This window comes from Phaenicophaeus curvirostris, chromosome 18 (genome assembly GCF_032191515.1).
Source record: "Phaenicophaeus curvirostris isolate KB17595 chromosome 18, BPBGC_Pcur_1.0, whole genome shotgun sequence".
NCBI classification, from domain to species: domain Eukaryota; kingdom Metazoa; phylum Chordata; class Aves; order Cuculiformes; family Cuculidae; genus Phaenicophaeus; species Phaenicophaeus curvirostris.
This window is the reverse complement of record NC_091409.1, coordinates 5,892,246-5,914,866: the sequence shown is the minus strand read 5'-3', so window position 1 is coordinate 5,914,866 and position 22,621 is coordinate 5,892,246. Positions and strand designations below refer to the sequence as shown.

General features: G+C 50.4%; 1 protein-coding gene across 3 annotated transcripts in view; it reads left to right on the top strand.

The window, feature by feature from the left end:
* Nucleotides 1-22,621, top strand: part of LAMA5 (laminin subunit alpha 5) — an 89,658-nt gene that overhangs the window by 42,789 nt on the left and 24,248 nt on the right. For 2 of the 3 annotated variants that reach the window (XR_011338729.1, XM_069872150.1), the window contains exons 7-28: nucleotides 4,487-4,602; nucleotides 5,519-5,637; nucleotides 6,466-6,556; nucleotides 7,309-7,443; nucleotides 7,909-7,971; nucleotides 9,257-9,397; nucleotides 9,764-9,901; nucleotides 10,129-10,263; nucleotides 10,749-10,883; nucleotides 13,014-13,151; nucleotides 13,354-13,406; nucleotides 13,586-13,685; nucleotides 14,167-14,219; nucleotides 14,597-14,702; nucleotides 15,325-15,424; nucleotides 15,616-15,772; nucleotides 17,432-17,570; nucleotides 20,366-20,508; nucleotides 20,610-20,716; nucleotides 21,267-21,420; nucleotides 21,772-21,932; nucleotides 22,502-22,610. Coding sequence is in view for 2 of the 3 variants with exons in the window: in XM_069872150.1 (XP_069728251.1) it covers nucleotides 4,487-4,602; nucleotides 5,519-5,637; nucleotides 6,466-6,556; nucleotides 7,309-7,443; nucleotides 7,909-7,971; nucleotides 9,257-9,397; nucleotides 9,764-9,901; nucleotides 10,129-10,263; nucleotides 10,749-10,883; nucleotides 13,014-13,151; nucleotides 13,354-13,406; nucleotides 13,586-13,685; nucleotides 14,167-14,219; nucleotides 14,597-14,702; nucleotides 15,325-15,424; nucleotides 15,616-15,772; nucleotides 17,432-17,570; nucleotides 20,366-20,508; nucleotides 20,610-20,716; nucleotides 21,267-21,420; nucleotides 21,772-21,932; nucleotides 22,502-22,610 (2,593 nt within the window). In the remaining variant the exon portion in view is untranslated. Of the gene's footprint in view, nucleotides 1-4,486; nucleotides 4,603-5,518; nucleotides 5,638-6,465; nucleotides 6,557-7,308; nucleotides 7,444-7,908; nucleotides 7,972-9,256; nucleotides 9,398-9,763; nucleotides 9,902-10,128; nucleotides 10,264-10,748; nucleotides 10,884-13,013; nucleotides 13,152-13,353; nucleotides 13,407-13,585; nucleotides 13,686-14,166; nucleotides 14,220-14,596; nucleotides 14,703-15,324; nucleotides 15,425-15,615; nucleotides 15,773-17,431; nucleotides 17,571-17,838; nucleotides 17,969-20,365; nucleotides 20,509-20,609; nucleotides 20,717-21,266; nucleotides 21,421-21,771; nucleotides 21,933-22,501; nucleotides 22,611-22,621 lie in introns of all 3 variants that reach the window. The other variant, XM_069872151.1, reaches the window with a different exon arrangement.

Sequence of the window (22,621 nt, the reverse complement as noted above, 5' to 3'; positions counted from 1 at the left end):
GTTTAAGGGACGGGTGGACGAGGTGCTAAGGGGCATGGTTTAGTGTTTGATAGGAATGGTTGGACTCCATGATCTGGTGGGTCTCTTCCAACCTGGTTATTCTATGATTCTATGATTTGTCGTGCTAAGAATTCAAGATACCGGCATGAGTTGTGCCCTGTCCTGAGCTCGTAATTGTGCCAGCACTGTTGTTCATGGCTCTGCCCTGAGAACGAACCAGAAACTGGCCAAAGTACCAAGAATTAAACATTTTATCAGGCTGGTTTTCAGCCAGATCAGTTCTCTTTGCCGTCCCCATGGCAGAGAGCTGGAACAGGAGGGCGCAAAGCAAATGCTGTTGTTGAACGTGGAGGTTTCTCATCAAAGCCCAGGCCTGGTTTCTGAACTCATTCAGAGGAATCTTCTGCTTCCCATGGGGCTCCTTAAGGACTGGGGGAGTGCTCTCATAAATAAATGGTCTTCCAAGAAACCAGAGACTCTGCTAGCCAGTTCTACTCATAAAAACTATAGATTGGTTATGTACAAAACTAAACAAATACTGTTTGCAAAGGAGCAAGAACATGAAAAGCAGTTACGTTTTGGCACATGGGACTCTTCCCATCCGCCTTGGCGACTTGAAATGCCAAAGAGCTGGTTCAGAGTGTGAAAATGTTGCTTCTTGGCCAGCTGTTTGCAGCCTGAATGTTGCCTTTATGAAAGGGATGGGTAGATTCAGCTGGACGAGAGAAGCTTACATTTCTTTCTCATCAGGATCATGTAGAGCTTTTTGGACCTTTTAAAATAAAATTTCAAGTGAGGCCCAGCCAAGGTTAAAGCTGCTAAGTATTAAAACAAAGATGTATTGGTAAGCAAGTCTGTCTCAGCGTGCCAAACTCTCTGACAAAGGGAAGTTCATAAATATTTGAATGTACAGTTCCTTGGGGTTTTTTTAGGCTTTGGTGTTGCTTGATGCACAGTACACCCAGGTTCCAGGGCAAAAGGACTTTGTAGTGCAAAGTGTTTCTTTACCATAGAAATGCCATGACATTTCTTGGGAATATCAATGGCTCAGCACTCTCTGAAAGGCAGAGAGGGAAAACTGAGGGAGGAAAGATATATTTGGATCCTTGTTCAATGCCACTTCTGCTGACGACTGCCCCTGCCTCCCAGAATTTCCCTTCTCCACTCCCATTTGCATGCATTTGTCTCTTGTCCCCAAACTGTGCTCTGATGTTGCAGCACACGTTCGCAAGCAGCTGTTGCATTTCACCCAAGGCAGATCACACTTGCTGGGAGGAGAACACATTTGCTACTCGGTTGCTTTTTCAGTCAGCACATAACATCTGTAAAGCATTTTAGGATACGTCAAGACAAAGATGCGGGTAAACAGAACTTCTCATGGCAGAGCCGTACCCTGTTAGCAAGCCTAGGAGCACAGAGAAGTCAGCAGAAATGTGATACTTCCAGTTGAGAAAATGAGTAATCGGTGAAAAGCTGCTCTTCTCCAGGGCTTCAGCAGCAGCAGCTGCGTGCAGCCTTCCCGCTGAGGCGGGCGCTGCGGGGCAAGCATCCCCCCTCCTGCCCTGATGGATATGGAGCCAGCGTGGTGATACCTGCCACAACGCTGCACAGCAAGAGGCAGCTGGGGCTTGGACACACTGTCCCTTCGTGTCATGGGCCCCAGCTGTCAGAAATGTCATTCCTTTAGAAATCTATGTGACCAGTCTGAGTAGGACATGTGGTGTGTCCCTCGGCACGTGTCCTGCCTCTTCAGATGCCGGTGTGTGACAGCAGCAAGGCAACGAAATTCAAATAGAAGGAGACAAGGACTGTGAATTGGCCAGGCTCTATTAAAAATCCCAGCTATGCCTCAGCCTGTCTGGGAGGTCTCTGCTTCTCATTTTAACTTCTCTCTTTACATGCCTGTGTTTCTTGTGCATGTTGCCCAAAAAGGCAGGATGAGCACACTGGTAGAGGTGAGGTGAGCTAGAAATCTTGGCAAAGACTTTAGGACGTGATGGAGCATGTTCGTGAGCTGACTTCCTGGCTATGAATGATGTTTATCCAGCTTTGGAAAGTTTCTCTGAAGTGCCAAGTTACAGAGGCTGCACATCCAGCTGTGTTAACTTGGCACTAGGTCTGGTCCCTCTGAGAGTGTGAATGTATGAGGGTCTGCAGTGCGTGAGCATGTACAGCCTCCTGGAGAGTCCTTTGCACTTCTCACACCTGTCTTTGCCCCAGGGTCAGATGGGCTGAACTAAGCAGTGGGAAGGAAGGAATCTGCTGGTTAAAGATGAATACTGACAGCTCCAGGCACAAATGTTTCTCCTGGGAAACATTGTGAGTGGTGAGATAAGCATCAGCAGGGACCTGGCATGTTGCAATCTGAGAGTCCAGATAGTAATAATGTGTTAGCAAGGGGCTGCTGTTGATGTGAGCTCAGGAAGACCCTGCAAGTGCTCAGCATCTGTCTGATAAGAGCAGCTGTTTCCATGGGTTCACTGCACCATCGTGCATTCCACAAGCAAGAGAGGAGACAACCAGGGAATCCAGCTGCTGCTTCCGTGCCTGATGCTGACCAGCCTGGCTGACCAGAAGCAGATTTGCAGAAGATTAAGGAGGCTTTTCCCACTGCTGGATCCTGAATGCTGGCTTGCACTTTCCCATTTTGGTGGATTTGTGCTATCTGAGTCCCTTTTGCAGGTGGTTTTCTCTCAATATTGTTAGAAGCAGTTGGAGGAAGGGGCTTTTTCCCTTGAATGCGCTACTCAGATGTCCTGGCCAAATCCAGATGCTGTAGCGCTTTGCATGCTGCTCTCGGCTCGGACACAGCTGCTCGCTGGAAACTGTTTATATTTCTGTTATTGAGTGTCAGTTCCAGTGGGAAGACTGTGGTTTTATTTTTTACAGCAGGATGACCAGGAAATATGTGCTATGTGAACATAGCTGCTCCCTTTTTTTCCTTGTATATGTTCAATCAATGCAGCATGTAAATATTGTAGCTTATGCACATTCGTCCGTAATTCATTAGCAGCATGGACTCAGCACAAGGTGCAGTAAAGCTACCATGATAGATGAGCTCTCTGAGAAGTTGTTGCTAACTCCAGGCAGCAGAGACTAAATAAATAGCTCCTTCTCCATCTGAAATGTGCATCTTTACTCATTGAGTGCCATCTTTTTGCATTCTGGGAACAGAACCAGCGCTTTCCAAACATCTCGAGCATTAAAGAGCCAGGGTGTGTGGCTGGAGCCACGTCCTCCAGCCCGGGGATTAACACTGCTCAGCACCCTGACTCAGTGACCATCTTTCTCAGCACGTATGTGTATGGATGTTAATCTTGATCTCCAGCTGCCACCATGGAAGATGCCATAAAATTTCCCTTGAACTTTGGGATCGCCTCATATTTCATTAAAATGAGTTCATTTGTCCCATGCTGCTGCCTTCGCTTGGCTGTACAATATATATACGCTTGCAGGTCCCACATCTTAAAAATACATATAGGTGGAAACCACAATACTCTGCCATGGAAGAGTGTGTCTGAACCCCTGTGTTTTGCCCAGAATCACTGCTCCATTTGTTCTTAATATTTTAAAAAATTACATTTATTTTTAAACGCTACTTTTAAATGGAAAAGCATTGGAGGAGGGAGAGTGGGAGTGGCAGACCGGCCCTGAGGGGAAATGAGTAATTGCACAGATAAAAGCTGGAACATGCTGTATTATCCATAAGTTTAATACAACAGAAAGCGTTTGTGTTGGATGGGAATCGCCTTCTGCTAAGTGGAAGTTTTGGAGATGATGTCACTGACGTTAATGAATCACCGTTGCGGTTGAGAAGGGACGAGATCTGTCGATTGACCATCGAGATTTCTTGCTTGGCACCTCGGGAGCCGCCTGTTTACCCAGCACAGCCCTGCCTGTGCCGGCTGAGAGAAGCTGGAGGTGCAGTTCATGGCCACCGTCTGCTAAAAGGCTTAGATTTCATGGCCTTCCTCTCTGCAAGCACAGGTACACCTGGAGGAGCAGACAGGAATCACGTGGCTCTGGGCTAGCGTTTATTTCTTTCATGTTGCCCCTGTGTGATGGTGGGGACATCTTTGAGTCCTTGCACCATGCAGCTCCTGCTCAAGTAATCACCTTCAGCTCAGGTTTCCGCTGCTGCCACCTCCTGCTTCACAATGCCTGTAGAGCTAGCTAGGCGTTGGGACACCAGTTTTTCTCTAATCCTTGTCTACTTGTGAAGAAAAGAGTGATAGTGGAGGAGAAGAAAGGGAGAGAATGACACTGGAAAAGCAAAGTTTGGTGTGTGGCTCAGAAAAAAAAATCAGCAATTCAAAAGTTAAAAAAAAAGCCTTAGAAGCCTATTTTCCAGAATATTGAGATTAGCAAATTCCACTTGCTATCTGATTAATAATAGTTATGCGCAGCAGGGCTATGCAGCAGCTCCCCATCCTACCCATCCCTGCATCCCTCAGGCTTGGCTGCACCTCACTGCTCTCCCTTGCAGGCTGCAGTGTGACTGCCAGCACAACACCTGTGGTGGGTCCTGCGATCGCTGCTGCCCCGGCTTCAACCAGTTCCCGTGGAAGCCCGCCACTGCCGACAGCGCAAACGAATGCCAGCGTAAGTTGGAGTTGGCTTTTTTTCTCCTTTTTCCAGTTGTTTTGCAAAGCCGCGTCTCACCAGCCCCTCGGTGCTGAGATGTAGAGAAGTCATTCACCCAAACGGTTGGGTTTGTGGTGCGTGGCACTGGGTGAAGTGGAGGTCACCGGCACTGCAGGGAGGATGATGTGCACAGCGGTTAATTGTCCTCGGTCGAGGCTCACACAGGAAAGCCCATTAGGTCTGTGCGGGACTTTGATTCTGCTTACGTTCTAGTTCTCTCTTTGTGTCCAAGGGTTCATACAGGCAAGTCTCGTTGCTCAATTCTGTCTCCAAGACGAATTACATTTGGATGTGTTTATATACAGGACATCTTTATTTGTCTAGAGAAACCTTTGGTAAATGCCGACAGTGGAATTTATGCTGCACTGGGAATGCAGAGCATTGAGCCATAGCTGCATCACACGATCTCTTATAAACGTAGGGCGGCAAAGGACAGTTGGATCTTAATCCTGTGGGGTTTACAAAGAACACCGTCACCGTGTGCTGAACTTTACAGCTCACCTCCATCCCAGATGGGATAAAAGAAGTGAGAATGTTACCCTCTAAACCAGACTACTTGAGGCCCCAGAGCTGGATAATTTCTCTTCCTCGTCTCTACATGCCTGCACATATTTTACTCCTGATGTTGTGCCTGCTGCATTTTTTGATTGCAGACCAGACATTGTGAGGGTGGCTGCTTCTGCACTTTTGAACTGGAAGGCTTCTGAGGGCTTGGGTAGTCGTGTAATCCCCCAGATGCATTCAAGCATCTTTCCTCATTGAAATGTTACCCGTTCAATGTCAAATCCACAAGGAAGAGTTCGTATCTTGAGACCTGGCTGGTGACTGAAGGGCCTCCCTGGACTTGTGGTTTAATCTCTCTTTGTATTTTCAGCTTGCAATTGCAACGGCCACGCCGTTGACTGCTACTATGACCCAGAGGTGGATCGCCACAAAGCCAGCAAAAGTCGTGAAGACAAATTTGAAGGGGGAGGTGTTTGCATTGACTGTCAGGTAGGCTTCAAGGGCTCCCTTGGGAAAGGCTGTTGCAGATTCTTGTGTTTGTTTCTCTGTCACCCTGGAGTTCAGCCTCGCTGGCAGCTCCACCAACCGCATCATGCTCCCTCTGTTATCTTAATTAGATCTCTCCTTGGAAATTTAGTCTCTTTGCCAAAGATTAAAGGAGTGTGCAGCAGTAATGGCAACAGCACTTGGGTTCCTAACTGTCCCCTGGGAAGCATCATTACCTTTCTGATGCTTTAGGGTTGGGCGCTGTGCATTGGGAGGGTCAGGCTGGTGCTGAGCACGTTAGAAAGTCCCTGCCTTGTTTGCAGTGTTCAGGTGTTGCCGTCTCTCTAGATCTCTCTAACCACCAAAATGCTAATCTCCTTAGTCTCTGAGGTTCCAAATGAAAGTGGGAAAGCAGCTGTTCTGCTCCTGAGGCAACTGTGAGCTGATTAGTTCATGCAGTGGCATAAAATTGGAGTGACTTCCTTAGCTGTGCTTTCTTGCTAGAAGGAAATGGATTGCTCCCATCAAAGCCACCTACTCCCTTTACCACCCACAAAGTGGTCAGGACATTTTGCCATCTGAAGCAAGTGAAAGGGGCTTGAGGTCAGATAAGAACCTGAAACTCAGACTTGGCTTTTGGGAGGACACACAGTTTGCAGGAAATGCTTTGTTTTCAAATCAGTGCATGTGGAATCTTGAGCAGATTTAGGTCCTCTGTGTGCTGACATTTCTGAGTTGCTCCCTCTGGACTCTGAAGCTGTTAGTAAATCCGGCAGATGAACATGAATCCTACAGGCAGAACTAATGCTCCTCTAACCCACTGTCTTTCAGCATCACACCACTGGCATTAACTGTGAGAGATGCATCCCAGGATACTACCGGTCCCCTGACCACCCGATCGACTCTCCGTACATTTGCTATCGTGAGTGTGGTTTATTTTGCAGGCTGTAGATGCCTGCTTGGAGTTGATAAGGCTGGGGAAAGTCGTCTGAAGGATTGGGCTGAGAGATCTTTCTGGTGTAGGGAGTCCAGCACCATAAAAGATGTGGCCATGTGGGTGATTCATCCTGCAGCTGGCATTGCTCATGGAAATATATGTGTGTGTAGAGCCGTCTGTGAAATCAGAAGTGGTGGTATGTTCTAAGGCTGGAATGAGCTAAAAATGTGTTGTTGTCCCTGCTGTTGCCTGCAGGGCAATCCAGTCTCAGCTATCATCCATGTGCCCTTTCATGTGGCACTCGCAGACCGTTGCTCTCCGTGCCCCAAGACAGGGATTCTAGGCAGCAGTGGGTTACGTCTGTCTTGCTGGGGAGATGTTCACATCCATCTTACTCATTGTGGTAGCTGTGACACATCAGCTGTTCTGCACTGCATCCTCACAGCAACGTGCCACTGCCACCTCTCCTGGGTACACTGAGTTCTCCTGGAGAAGCAAGTTGGGGCTGCGCTGCTTTACTTGGGACCCTGCAGTGGGACAAGCACAGTGGGAGCAATTGTTCTAAGCCAGTGCCCTTTAGAAGAGGCAAAATTGCACTTTTTTTTCTTTTGAGAGAATTTTCAGTAAATGTTAGGGTCTTTTATAGTGGCTCTGTGTCGTAGTGATGCTTCTGCAGTGCTGCTGGCTGGCCATGGGTTTCAGTTAGTGACAACCTCTGCTGGCTTGTCCCTCTGCAGGCTGTAACTGTGAGTCTGACTTCACTGATGGCACCTGCGAGGACCTCACCGGCCGCTGTTACTGCAAGCCGAATTACACCGGGGAGCACTGTGATGCCTGTGCTGAGGGGTACCTCAACTTCCCCCACTGCTACCGTGAGTAGGGGCGTGGGGCCGTGGGGTGGCCAGATCTGGGAGTCCCATAGACCCAGTGGGTGCAGGAAGGGCCAACAGCTCCAGCTGGGACTGCTCTCCAGGTGTCTTTTCCCCGTGCCACGTGGCGCTTCCATCCTGGGAAGAGTTCATGCAGGTGGGGACAAGCCCATATTTGGCTTGGCTGGAAGCTGGACCAGAACTGGTCTGAACCCAGCTCTGTGGAGTCAGCAGGAGCTTGTCGTTTGGCTGGAGTCTCATCTCTCACTTTCTCTGAAAGACAACTTTCCAGATCCCAGGTTAAAATTATTGTAATGGGTATTTAGTGGGTTTCTGCCCACTATGGGCACTGGGCTTCTGTTCCATGTTTTTATTCAACCTGTTCAGCTTTGGGACAGCCAACCCATTGATAATATCCTGACAGAATTTTAAGTGTGTGTGATGACCAATGTCTCTTTCTCTGCATAGCTGTTCCAGCTTTCGCTCACAATGATACTGGAGAACAAGTGCTCCCTGCAGGACAGATCATAAGTAAGCAGTGCAGTTTTCCTTACTGCTTTGGCAGTCACCGTGCAATTATTGCTGTTATATCTCACAAACCAATACAAGATCATATCTTCAGCTTACTGGGCACAAACTTTATAAAAGACAGCCCCGACACAGGGTGGTTCTGAGAGAGGAGGCATCTCAGGGATGGAGGAAAGGAAGTTTATGACCCCCTTTTTATAGATGGGGAAACTCTAGCCCAGAGTGGCCATGTGATTGTGTGCTTTTTTCTGGGGTCCAGGCCACGCAGACCTTCTGGCCTCCTCCAGGACCACAGAGGGCCTGTGGCTGAGCTGGAACCTGAACAGGGTTGTTCCAAATCTCAGCCTCTGAGTTTGGATACAAACCTGTCCTTCTGCCACAGCCGTGTGCCCCGTGTTTTCCGTGTGGTGTCCACGGCTCCCTCTGCACGAAGCTGCAGACAGCGCTGCTGGGGGTGCCTGGGAAGCATGCACAGGTGGTGGCTGCTCACCCTGTGTTGCTTTCTTTGTTGTTTTGAAAGCTCACTGTGCCCTCATCCCTGCTCCCCTCCTCTCCCTCTTTAATGCTCGTTCTTCTCTGTTTATCTCCTCCCTTGTGCTTTTTTTTATCTCTTTTCCCACCAAGTCCTCCCCTCTCTCATGCTCCCCAGTGCGCTCCAGATAAACTTTTCCTTCCTTCTCTGATATTTTTAAGCTCTCTGTCTTCCAGACAGGTTTTTCTTTCCTGAGCTGAAGTTTCTCATTTCCCTTCTCCTTCTCCTGCCTCCCCTTCCTTCTGGTTCTTGGGTGATTTTTGCCCTTCCCTCTCCCCACCCAGCACCCCAAACGGCTGCTGTTGGTGGAGGCAGAGCTGGCCTGGAGCACCCGCCTGCCGTGGCAGCAGGAAGGTCTCAGATGCAGCTGAGTATGTAATAACCACAGTGAAACCCCAGCCCTCGCCCTGGTGAGCTGAAAGCTTTGATTATTCCCACACAGCTCTTGGGCAATGCCGCACAAAATCAGTGCTGCCTGTGCTTGTGCAAGCAGCATTCGCCAGCTCTGTGCATTGCCCTGCACGTCTGCGCGATGCTGAGGTCTCCCAACCACCCTGCAAGCCCCCAGGCGTGATGGTCACTTGAGCAGGGTTTGGTTAAGACGCTTGCATCTGGTAAGAAGGCCATTAGGAGGCGAATATTTGAGCTGCCACCTCTCATGACAACTCTTTCTGTGTCCTTATGGGACCTCAGCCCAGCAGCAGGGATCAACTGACAGCCACGTGTGGTGTTTCTTATTGTGTGTCCCCACTCCAGACTGCGACTGCTACGCCGGTGGGACAGAAGGCAACGCCTGTCGCAAAGACCCTCGGGTGGGGATGTGCGTGTGCAAACCCAACTTCCAGGGAACACACTGTGACCAGTGCGCCCCAGGCTACTACGGACCCAGCTGCCAGCGTGAGTGACTCTGAGATCTCCCTGCTCACCTCCCTGCTGGGGAGGAGTGTGCCTCTCCCTGGCCTCCTCTCGCACGGGGGAGGAGGAATTCTCCAGCCCCACTTCCAAGTGACAAATTCCCATGACTTGTGCTGGTACTTTCCACCCAGTTCTGACCCTCCAGCAGCCTCCCAGCCTGGGGGGCCTCTTGAGAAATTCCCTGTGGGTGTGAGCTATGGGCTAGGCACGCTTGCTATTAGCTGTGTCTCCCATGGTTTTTCCAGTGACTGCGTTTCTACCCAAGAGGAAGAAGAGTTCCTGTTCCTTTCCTGGGAAAAGGGAAGAGTAAGAAACTTATTTATTTACCAGTGTCCTCTTGCTTTCCAGCTTGCACATGCTCCGGCCCGGGTCAGTACGATGGCAGCTGTGACAGCGAGACAGGGCAGTGTCTGTGTCGAACAGGATTTGAAGGGCATTTGTGTAACCAGTGCGCTCCCGGCTACTTCAACTACCCTCTGTGCCAGCGTGCGTATCTGCCCTCCCGGGGTCCTGGGTCAGCTGGAGTCTTTCACAGGGTTTTGAAGGAGGACTGGCAAGTGGTTTTGTGGGTGTTTTGGAGATGATGTGCAAGGGGCAGAGCGTGATGGTTTGAATCCTTAAAGCAGCACCTAAATGCCCGTCTGAGAAGCTCAGAAGGAAAAAAAAAATCCATCTTGTTATGAACTTTGCCCCATGGTTTCTCCCTGTTGCAGTGTGTGGCTGCAGCGCGGTCGGGACGCTGCCGGGAGGCTGTGACTCTGCCGGGAGGTGTTTCTGCAGACCCGAATTTGCTGGGCCCCGATGCGAGCAGTGCAGCCCTGAGCACCACTCCTACCCTCACTGCTACGGTAAGAACATTAAGGTTTAGTTCCTGCTGGTCTGTCACCTTCTGAAAAATATGCCTGTTTTTGCAAGACTTGGATGTTTCTCAAAATTCAGACCCATGTGGCTTGCACTGTGTGTTTGGCAGGCTTGTTGTGGAGGTCACGGATCATGCCAAAGCCTGGAAGACAAAGCAGTTTTATATCAGTCGCTCTTCCTCATCACAACCCCACTGTGACCTGGCTTCTGAGCTTATGCCTTTTTTTGTGTTTTTAGCACATTAACCTACTAAATTGCTGAGGAACATTGAGTGGGCTGTAAAAAACCCTCAGGGGCATTTTCCTGGCATGGCCATGACTCTAGTTGAAAATATTCCATGTCTTAGCAGCGGATTAAGAAATTAATTTAGTTCTGATGGAAATGGCTAATTCCTGTGAAGCTGAATGACAATTCAGACCAGCAGCGACTGGCCACACGTTTCATCAGACTATTGAAAGTCCTGCTTTTACAGCTTGCTCCTGTGATTCCCGGGGTGCGGTGGACAACAACTGCAGCCCAGCTGGCCAGTGTCGATGCCACGTGAATTTTGCAGGACACACCTGCAACCAGTGTGCCCTGGGCTTCTATGGGTACCCCAGCTGTACACGTGAGTAACCGCTGTCGGGGCTCAGGGGAGGGAATAGCTTGCTGCTACTGGTTTTGTAATGGTTTTCCTTTCCATAAGCAGTCTCCAAGGATTGTATATGAGTACAGTTGACTCTTGCAACAGGCATCAGTTGTCCTGTGCACAGTTCACCTGGCTGTCTCATCTGACAAGCGTGTTCTAGAATGAGTAAACATCTCCTAGAAATCCTTCCCCAAAGGCTGTGTGATTGTCTCCTCCAGTTCTTTCACTGTCACTGACAGCAGGAGCTTGGGTCTGCCTTCTCCATTTGGAAATAAAACCCAGTCTGGGCTTTACGGCCTCTGGTCCGGTGACACACTAAGAAACAGACCTACAGAGCACGACTTGGGAAGCAGCTGTGGTTCAGACTCTCCAAAAGCAGCGTGTGCAGATGGGCATGAAACATGTGCTGGATTGCATCTGCCTGTCCTTGTGTTTGAGTGTCTGCAAGAGAGAGCAGGGCTCCGAGTGCGGTAACGTTTTCCCAGCAAAGCCTCAAACCACATGTTCAGATCACACTCCGGTGCCATGAGGTGCTCGATTGTGGCTCACATGATGCATCCAGGTCTTCAGGGCTTTCTCCACCTTGGTTCATGCCAATGCTCAGAAGGATCAACTGTGCTGAAACCAGCAGGAGTGCGGTTGTACAACTGGGTGAACCATGGGCATCAGGTTTGGGGATTTCATGTCGCCCCAAAGTCAGGGTGTCTAACATGATGAGAGCTTTGCGTCCTCTTCTCCGGGCCCCACATTGCTCCTGGAGCAGAGGTGCTGGCGTCAGGGCTGAGCAATGCCAGTGGCAGGTGCCAGTGGCTCCAGATACTCCGAATAGCCCTCTCCATCTCCTGCCTGTCAGCAGTCCAGCTGGAAGCCAGATGTACTCTTAATGTCTCCCAGCAAGAATTTATGGCTCGTTAAAAAATAATCAGTGATACAATTTCCCTGAAGCAACAAAAGAGCATCATCGCCCTCTTGCACCATGGTAAATGTAGAGGCCTGAGCCGTGGCCAGCTGGCAGAGTGCTGTGCACAAATGCTGATTCCGGCAATGCGCCTTTGAAGAGGCTGGAGGCACAGATGAAATGGTCTCACAGGAGTTCAGTACTCACTTCACCTTTTTTTTCCTGTCTCATAAAGCAATGTCCACGTTGCAGAGCTGTAGAGGGGTTGCAGCAAGTTAAAAAGAGGAGAACCTGATTATTTTTAATTTTTTTAATCTGTTATTTTAGGAGCAGTGTTTTCCTGTTAGCCAGTCTTGGGGTTTCAGCCTAAAATGTCCCCCTCAGCAGGGATTTAAGGATCGCTGGCTGGACAAGGAGGGCACGGGCAGCTCCCCAGCAGCTTGTTGACCTTTCATGCAATAAGGCAGCAGAACCTTTTAGGACAAGAGGGAATGGCCCTAAGCTGCGTCAGGGGAAGTTTAGATTGGACATTAGGAAAAATTTCTTCACGGAAAGGGTTCTCAAGCTCTGGCAGAGGCTGCCCAGGGACGCGATTGAGTCACCGTCCTTGGAGGTATTTAAAAGGCGGATAGATGAAGTGTTGAGGGATATGATTTAGTAGTGGAAGCTACGGTTGGAAGTGATCATCGTAAAGGTCTTTTCCAGCCTAGTGATTCTCTGATTCTGTGACCTTCATGTGTGGCTGCAGGAGGCAGGTCATGCAGGGAGCCACAGAGCCATTGCCCGGCCCTTGCCCTCGGCAACAACATCCCCAGTGCAGATCCTGATGGCCAAATGCTGGTCTAGGGTGTTTGGGTGCCAAGTGGCTTTTGTAGGATCTGATCTGTCACTGGTTACTGACCTTTTGGGGATGAGATCACACATTCTCCTTTCCTTAACTTCTCTCCCCTCCCAAAATACACATGGATGTATGTGAATAGGTGTGATAAACATCACAGCTTCTATTGTTTGTTGATTTTATTTTTAAAAGATGGAGTGGTTTTAACCAAAAAAAACAAAAGAATGAGCTTGTGTGTTATTTAGAACCCGTGTTTCTGGCTCCTTTGATGGTGGTGAAGGTCAGGCAGACAAAAGAAGTTGTTGGTGGGAAGCCTTGGATGCAGGAGTCATTGTGCCCTGCAGCTCCAGTGATGCTCTCCCCTCTTTTGCAGCTTGCCAGTGCTCCCGAGAGGGCTCTCTCCACAGCACCTGTGACCAGGAAACGGGGCAGTGCAGCTGCCGGCCCAAAGTGACGGGACTGCGCTGCGATAGCTGCGTGCTGGGCGCCTATGGATTTCCACACTGCGAAGGTAACTCCTTTCTCCCCCCTGATGGCAGGAGACTCTGGTGTCTTGGGGCATAGCAGTGCAATTTTGATAAATCTTAGAAAAGTTTGGGATAGTGTGGGCTTATCATCCCCCAAGAGCTTTGCAAGGGAAGTAAGAACTGCTCTAGGAACAGCTGGGGTGTGAACTGTCTCTTTTTAAATCCCATCTTGTGCCTCTTTTCTAGTGGGCTCCTGTAACCCAGCGGGATTGGTGATTGCAGATCCCTCGCTGGCCCCGGTGAGTATCAAACAAGCCCAACAACCCCTGCAGGTCATTTTTATGCTCGCTTTAGGCCAAGTCCTTCCTTAAGTGCAGCCTGGAAGTAGCTGTTACCCACACCAGAACTGCAGAAAAACTCGTTCGGTTACTGTGCTGTTAGTGCTCACCTGCTCTTTTCTCCCCTTCCCTTTCCCCAGGGCTCCTGCGCGTGTCGGGCATACGTTGAGGGTCCAGCTTGTGACAGATGCAAGCCCTTATATTGGAACCTGACTCCAGAAAACCCCTACGGCTGCACGAGTAAGGAAATGGCATTTGCACAGCCCCAGAAAGCCCCCCTGTTATGGTGCAAGACCCAAACCCAAGCCAGTGGAGACCATGAATACTGGATGAAAGCAATACTTTTCCTTCCTTCTTCACTCTGACATGACTTGTCAAAGCTGGAGTGGTCTGGGTAACCCCTACTTGGGCAGAGGAAAGACTGGAACCTGGAGATTTTTGCTTGCCATGAGTTGTGTCATTCTCAGCCCTCCCTGCAGACTTTGCACATTGAAGTTTTCGTGGCCAAATGTGCAGAAAAGGCAAATGTCTTTGGCAGTTGTGCTCAACTGTAACTGTCCCAAATTAAATGGGAGCCCTTCTGCAGTGCTACCTACTGCTTGACCAGTTCCCAGCTCCCCTTATCGCAGCCAGTGTCCTCTGGTGTGGTGTGGGTATTGTCCCCTATCAGGCTTTTCTCAGGTTGAACTTTTCTCTCTCTTGTTCATCTCCCTCTCTCCAGGCTGCAACTGCAATACCAGGGGCACCATCAGTGGAATCGCAGAATGCCAGCAGGTGGGTTTGCTCCTCTCTGCCTCCAGACACCTCCTAGCATGGGCTGTGTTGGGAGTGTTTCAGCTCCGTCTCTCCCCACAGCTGCTGGAGAGGCTTGTCCTGAGGCTGAGCTCTCAAAGCACCGCAGTCTGGGCTTGCATGAGAACATCGGATTAAGACCTGTCATAAATTAGGCACCTAAATATTTCTGGTTCTGGCTCAGAATGCCTGGATTTTTGTTTGCCTGCGCTGTTGGATAATTTATCTGGCCCACCCGTGTGCAGGAAGCGGTGTAGAGCATGAAACTCAAAATGCTTCTCCAGTGTTTCAGACTAGGACCCAAATAACTGAGAAACAGCTCAGCTGTGATGAGCTTCCATGTCTGCTTCTCCTCCTAGGGTGACGGGCAGTGTTTCTGCAAACCAAACATCTGCGGCCAGTTCTGCTCAGCGTGCAGAGACAGCTACTTCAACATGGAGAACGCTAATTACTTTGGCTGCCAAGGTGAGTCCCCTTCATAGAATCATAGAATAACCAGGTTGGAAGAGACCCACCGGATCATCGAGTCCAACCGTTCCTATCAAATACTAAACCATGTCCCTCAGCACCTCGTCCACCTTAAACACCTCCAGGGAAGGTGACTCAACCCCCTCCCCAGGCAGCCTGGGCCAGGAAAGGTGCCCCTTTGGATGCCAGAAACTGTTGTGTTTTAACCACTGGCCATATCCTTGCAGCTCTACCCCTTCCTCTTGTTGGGAGCGGGTGGGCATGGACCTGTGGAGTTGGCTGATCTCCATCATGCCCACGAGAAGCAGGGAAGGAGGAGATCCGGCCGCGCTCAGCCAACCCACACAGTCCTGGCAAGGCTGGGAAGAGAGAGTCTGCAAGCACCCAGCCGTGAGGCTTTGCAGACCTTGTTCTTGCAGCAGCCGTCAACCGTCTGCAAATAGCTTGGCGCTGAGGTGGAGGGGAGCTGATCCAAGTAGGGCTGGGGCCAATATGAAAACGGATACAATGGAATAAAAATAGTGGCCCCAGCCTCCTCGCCCGCTGGGGCGCGCCTTTGATTAGTGACCAGGATCTCGTTAGTGCAGCGGGAATGTAAACAGGCTCTTCCTGCCTGCAGGCTGCCAGTGTGATGTCGGCGGGTCCCTGGGGCCATCCTGCGAAGAGCGAAGCGGAGCCTGTCGCTGCCGGCAGAACACACGTGGGCCCACCTGCACCCAGTAAGCTGCTAGCTGGAGATGCAATTTGGGGTGCTGCGCCTCCTGTTCACTCCCTTGGGAATGGTGTCCTCAGCCACCATAAGGATGGGGACCTCATCATCTGGGCTACTGCCACATCAGCTGTGTGCCTGGTGGAGGTGTCCTCTTACCTCTCCCTCCTGGGAGATAACGGTGCTCCCTCTCTTCCCCAGGCCCGCACAGGACCATTATTTCCCTGACCTTCACCACTTGAAGTTTGAGCTGGAGGAAGGCACCACGCCGGCTGGGCGAGCTGTGCGCTTTGGTTACAACCCCCTGGAGTTCGAGGGCTTCAGCTGGCGAGGATACGCGCAGATGTCCTCCATCCAGGTACGCCTGGTGTCTCCATCCCAGACCAGCTCCCCCTGGGGAGGATGCAGCCGGTGAAGGACTGAGATGCTTTTGGCACTCATCTTTCACCCCGAGTGTTTCTCAAACCCCCAAAGTCATGTGATGGTCAACATAAACAGCACAGGGTATATATAGCCTGTTTGCACAGACATTTCCTGTAGTGCTGGGGATGGCATAGACTGATGAGGGGAAAGAACCTAAATTGGGAATCCCCTGACATCCTAATCTGGTTAGACAGAGGTGGTAGCTTGGTGATTACTTACAGGGATGTCTATAAACACTGTCTCTGCGTTTCCTTGCGAATCTTTCATCTGACTTGGCTTTCCTGCAACTCCATGCATAACTTGCCCTCCCTTTTCCAAAAATAAATTAGTTTCTCCTTAGCTGCCATGTTGAGCTTGGAACTCTTGTTACCGTGCTGCCTCTGCTCTCGCTGTTAGCTGGTTTGCTGTGATGATGGTTTACATTAATCTCAAATTGTCTGCGCCCTAGAAATGAAGATATTTCATCTCTTGGCCCTTTTTTCCTCCTTGGTGGATTCTTCTGCATGGCCCCCACAGAAGTGTTACCTCTTTGTGTGTTTGGGGATGGGGTGCAGGGCAGCGATTCTCTGTCAGTCTTCTCCCGTGTAAGATGTTCCTTATTGTGGTGTGTGTACTTTTGTTTTTCTTCACTTTTTCATGCTTAGATAAACAACAGAGAGGCCAAATGTGTTAGCTGTTTCTCACTGAACTTGTAGGTAGGACCTAAGGACCCAACTCATGTAGGCTCCTTTGAGAAAACCCTAGCTTTAAAGCTTAAGGATGGAACTCATGCTGAAGCTTATGGCTTTTGTTTTGTATTTAAGGCATTTAAGATAGAAACAGGCCTTGTTGGAAGGGCTAGCACATGGCTTCCTGCCAGCAGGTCTCACCTGTAGCCTGCTCTTTGCAAGATCCTTCCAGTGTCCTCTCCAGTGGAAAGATGGTTTTGTAACTGGTGCTTTGAAGAACGCAGATCCCTCATTAGACGCCTCCCTGGGCAGATCCCAGCTTTGCTCTGTAAACAGGAGAGTGTTTAAGCAGATGCTTAGATCTTTTTAAATCAGTTGGTTAAACATCTCCACAACTAGGGTCTTGTCAGCAGCGTCCAGGCAGAGGCTGGACGCGCCCAGCAGTGGCACATTCTGTTAGCGCCACTAGTCCTTAGCATCGCCGGTTCCCGAGGCACCAGCTCCATTTGCAGCCTCCTCTACAGGCGCTGGGGCCGAGCCCCGTAAATATAAGGGCAGATGTTTCAGTGTTTGGCACCTGCTGGCTGGTTACGGCACGCTAAGCTCAAAGGCAACATGCCGATAACCAAAGCAAGACCTTCTTAAAACCTTTCCTCTGGCATGGAGCGCGCCCCAGGTTAGCTGAACCACCCTGATGTGCCACAGCATCTTCGAGGTGTGGGCAGAGCCTTTCCAGCTGCTTCCTGCAGGCAGGTTGTTCCCTCACTGTGACTGTGCGGCAGGGCCGGGTGCTTGTCTCCTCCTTGCGCTGTGGCTTGTTGCTTTGGGAGCAGTGAGCCGAGCGGCTGCGCTTGGGCTGGTAGCTGTCGGCAGGGGAGGTAATTGAAGGTGTGCTCTGCTTCTCTCCCCTTTCTCTCTCCCACCAGCCCAAGGTAGTGGTGACTCTCAATGTGACCTCCCCCGACCTCTTCCGCCTCGTCTTCCGCTACGTCAGCCGGGGGCCTGCCAGTGTGGAAGGGAGGGTCTCGGTCGTTGAGGAAGGAAAGTTTAATGTTTGTGGCAACTGTAAGTGCATTTTTCACTTCTAGACTAACTCAGAGCATCCCACGCTGCGACACTGCTCCTCTGCCCCTTCTCCTGCCCCAGGTGTGCCCATCCCAGGTGTGCCCATCCCAGGTGGCCGGCCAGAGCTGTGCCCTGGGCTGGCGAGGTGGGGGGAAGACAGGCAGGCAGGCAGGTAGGCAGGTGGGTGAGGCTGCTCCGCAGCGCGGGTGAGCGCCCAGGAGCTGCCCCCCAGTGACGTGTGCCCCATGTGCTTTTGTGCTTTTTGCAGAATAAAATCAGAGTCACTGTAGACGTGAAGGAGGCAGAGCTCTATCTGTTCCATGTCATCCTGAGGTATATTAATTCAGGAGGGGCCACTGTGTATGGCAAAATTACAGCTTATCAGCCACGAAGGAGAGGTAAGGATCCCAGACTGCTCTGCTCCCCTGCACCATCGCCACCTCCTCCCCATCCCAGGCAGCCTTCTGTGTCAAACTTTCCAGAAGACGCTTCCATATGGCTTTATCCCATTAGTCCTGCCCTTCCGACTGAAAGGCTGATTTGAGTTGGCAGCCCCCGTATTTAACAAAGCAGCAGCAAGTTGGCCCCCAGTCCTGGAGCTGCGACTGAGGACTGTTAGCAGCCAGGCTGGTGTGAGATGAGGCTGCTGTACAATGTGATACGGCCTTTCCAGCACGGGACAAGATCACCCTAGTGCTTCAGGGAGAACCGAGCCGAGTTTCCACGAGACCAGAATGGGCCAAATGCTTGGAAGTGGATCCAAACTTTGGCAGCTGGACATGGTTTTATTTCGCAGGTGCCCTCGTTGTGGCAACGCTGCCTCTGCTTCTCCCAGACAAAGCTGCTGGCTTCACACATGGTGTGGGCTTTGGAAGCAGTGTGGAATTGCACACGTTCTACAGGCATTGCACTCTGATGCGAAGTCTTGTCATCAAGCTGTGAGCTGCTGGAGAAGAAGAGCAGCCACCAGAAGGTGGCTGAAGAAGCTTAAAGTCCTGGACAACAAATATTCTGGGAATCAATATGAGCAAGACTGCATGGAGACAGATCTGATGCTGTGGGAGTGCCCTAGTGGGTAGCTGACTGATTGATTTTATCCTTTCTGATGCTACAGACACATTGTCCTGCTGAAGCTTTTCCTTCAGAACACACATGCACAGCACAAGACTGTCAACACCAGCCTCCTAATTTATCAGTTCTCTCCTCTGTCATGGATCGACACAGGAGGTGGTTTGCCTTTGATGTGATATAGTTATACAGGGTTTGAAATGCTAAGATATTATTTTCCCCCCTTGTTTTTGAGGGGAAAAATGGCTGGTTATTTTTATGGCCAGTCATATTTTGGAACAGAAAGGAAAGAGAAGCGTGAGCTGTGCTCCTACTTCAAGATCCCACCAAAGTCAGGAAGTATTTAATCTGCTCTATCCAGCAGCAGAGCTCCATTTGCCTTATGATGTGTTTCCCTCCTTGCTCAGAAGCAACGTTTGATTTTTCTAGTGCTCAAGACAAGCTGACAGAGTTGATGCACCAGCAATGGGATCCAGGAGGGCAGTTTCCCTGACAGGCCAGATTGGCTCCAGAAATGCTGAGCCACCTTCTACCTGGGTAGAATGGGCTCATGGTAGAGGACGAGCAGCCTGGAAAGAAGATAAGTTGGAAGATGTGGCCTCCAAAAATGGGAAGCCTTCCATGTATACGATTTGCAGTCTGGTTTCTCCCAGCTCACCTCCAGAAGCTGTCTCAGTTTGAGTGGTGTATCATCTCAAAGGGATGTGAAACTTGAGCATGTCAAGAAATCTACCCCATCGTCTGCAGGGTTTTAGGGAAATCTCTTCATTCCTTGCATCCTCATCTCCGCTTCCCATCTGAGAAAGCGAGTGCTCAGCCAGATGCCAGGCACGTTGCAGAGCGAGCACACATGGGAAGGGGCTGACCCATCCCAGCAGCAGCACAAGCCCTTGCTTTAGCTTCTGGCCCTCTGCATTATGCCTTGTCCACGTACCATGCAAAGATACTCAATGTGCCACGTTCCCCATTTCCTTCTTCATCTCGTTTGCTCGCCATGCAGCCGTACTCGGTGAATCCCCCTCATCCATGCTCTTCAAAACACTCCTGAGGCTGCTGGACAGGCAGTCTGCTTCTAGGTGCTGTATCCCTGTTGCATCCAAAGTTAATGAATTCAAAGGTTACAGGACTGTGTCAGCTGAGCCAAGGAGCTGCTCAACAGCAGCAGGATCAGGCCTTAAACTAGTTCTGTCCTATCAGTTAAAATTAATGTCTAAATCTCGAGTGTAGAGTCTGTGGCTGGCAGGAAAGATGGGAAGCTTGGGGGTCTGAGAGTTTGCCAGCAGACAGATATCTCGCCTTTGGAGCTGGGATCAGAATATCCTTAAGGAAGAACGTATCTGAGCAATTCTTTTTGTCTGTCTCAGAATAAATTCTTCACAGATGAGGTCCTTCCTTCTCTAGCTGGCAAAACGCTCCTTGGCATGCAGAACTCCATGCTCTGCAGTCTGGGGGCACAGAGCACACTGTGAGAGCTGTGGATTAACATTAAGGATTGCAGTGGTTTGGGTTTTTTTTCTCTCATTAAGCTACTGAGCAGATTCAGCGTGGATGTCTCTGTTATGGAACAGTGTGGGATTGCGGTGCATCTGGAATGGCAGCACCGAGACAGCAGGAGCCGGGGACTCCCTGCTGCGCTATAGAGCTGCTTCCCTGAGTGTTGCTTCCTATTTGCAGCCCTGGGTTTTCCATCCCAGCCCCTTCACAGCCTCTCATCCCTCCCGCTCCAGGTACAGAGCAGACCAAGCAGATTGTCTTTGCTCCCAGCACGGAGCCAGCCTTTGTCACCGTCCCTCAGAACAGCTTTGGGGAGCCCTTCGTACTCAACCCCAACACCTGGTCTCTGGTTGTTGAAGCGGAGGGCGTGCTGTTGGTAAGGACCAGCCCCTCTGCTCCATCCACTACAGGGGGCTTCAGCAGCTCCCTGGGGGCAAGCATCCCAAACACAACCACCTCTCCCATCTTTCCTACTAGGACTACCTGGTTTTGCTACCCAGCTCATACTATGAAGCTCCAATACTGCAGCTGAAGGTCACGGAGCCATGTACCTACCAGCCAGCTCCAGAACAAGCTACCCAGAAGTAAGGATCTGCATGTCTTTGTGCTGCTTGGGACCTGCTCAGCTCCTCTTGGGCTGGAATTAAGAAATAACCCATGTGAGGGTTTGGATGCAGCAAAACTGCTTAGTGGAACACTTTGCTGTGGTTGATAAAGCCTGCTGGATGTGGGCTGTCCCAGAAGGCCAACACATAGTTCTCCTCATCCATGGCACAGGCAGTCTCTGTGTTCTCATGGACTCTAGAGGACCAAGTAAAACCATAGTCCTCTCCTCTGCTAGGCTGGATCCCTAATGCTGAGTTGTGTGTTGGTCAGCAGCCCTGGAAGATGGTTACAGTGAGTTAGATCTTGCTGGACCATTTCAAATGAATGGGCAGAGTCTGGTAGTGCTAAGAGCATCTCGGTATTTCTGCTTGCTCTGCCGAGGACTTCTCTGTTGTTCCTTTGGGTGGCCTTCATTTTGGACCAAAGCTTTTTGCAAATTTTGCAGGGATCAGGCTGCATGAATGCTCTTGACTCTTACAATCGTGATGTAACAACCACACTTGGCAATTTTTTTCTTAATGTTTTTAGCTGCCTCTTGTACAAGTATCTGTCTGTGGATGGCTTTCCTGCCGCATCAGGGGTGGACGCAGTGTGCAGGCTCGACAACCGGTTACCCAGGGTGTGTCCCACGGAGCAGCTCACCCCCTCCCATCCCCGGATGGCAACATGCAGCGGCAGTGATGTGAGTGACACTTCTGTTTCATCCCTTGCATGGGCCCTGCAGCGCTCGTCTCTCTGCTCCTACCGTCTGGTGCTCTACGTACACACGGGCAGGTTACCAGAAGGGCTTTTCACCCACGTACACCCTATTGTTGCCCCTTCAGCCTTGCAGCTATGTGTTTGCATGCCCTGTTGTTCAAGGAACCCATAAAGCCGTGTCTCGCATGCAAAGGATGTGTGGTACGTGATAGGAGTTGGCTCATTGTCCTCCTCAGCTGCAGAGTAGGCTGTTTTGTAGCACAGGCATCCTGCACGCGCTCATTGCAGGGAATGGGACAGGAGATCCCTGCTTACTTGTGTCTCTGTCCTCCAGGTGGAAGTCCAGCTCTCCCTGCCCGTTCCCCAGCCTGGGAAATATGTGCTGATGGTGGAGTACGCCAACACCAATGCTTTGCAGACGGTGGGCATTGCTGTGAGCTCACCCCACTTAGCCATGCAGCAGGGCACATTCATCTTCTACCCGTGTGTCTACAGGTATGGCCAGCTCTGAGGTGGAGAAAGGGTTCAGTCCTCCTCTGACACGACAAAGACAGCCCCCTCCAGTTGAGCTTTTTCTGCTTTATCACATAAACAAAGTGATGCCTCAGCATTGTACGTCTAAGCTGTGTATATCCAAACTCATTCTAACTGGACGTGGATTTTAGTGACTGTCCATCCTTGGGAAATACATGGCATCCTCGCACGCCACCTGAGCCAACGTAGTCCTTGAATGCCTCTACCAGGAGATAATCTGTTACTCCAGTTTACAACTGGGTACGTTGGTAGGAGCCCCAATTTAGGGAAAGGCCTATGGGCAGTTTCACTGAAGCTGTTGGTGTAGGTCAAACCTTGTCCCTTACTGCAAAGTGACTTCAGACTGCAACCTTTGCAATAGGAAACAAATGTCTGGGGTGTCTTTGGTGTAAACTTTACTCTTATGACTTGCTAGAAAAGGCATCAAAAAATTTACAGAGATAAATACCTTCAGGACATATAGTTGCAAGACCAGAAATGGGTCATGACCCTGCTCAGGGCTGGCTTTAAAACCTGTGTTTCTCTTGCAGTTTCCTTTGCCGGGGGATTGCAGTAGATTCCCAGAGCCGCGTGGCGACTTTTGAACTTACCTCAGAGGCCACCATTCAGTTCAGCTCTGATCTAGCTGACTTCTTCCTGGTAAGGCTCCC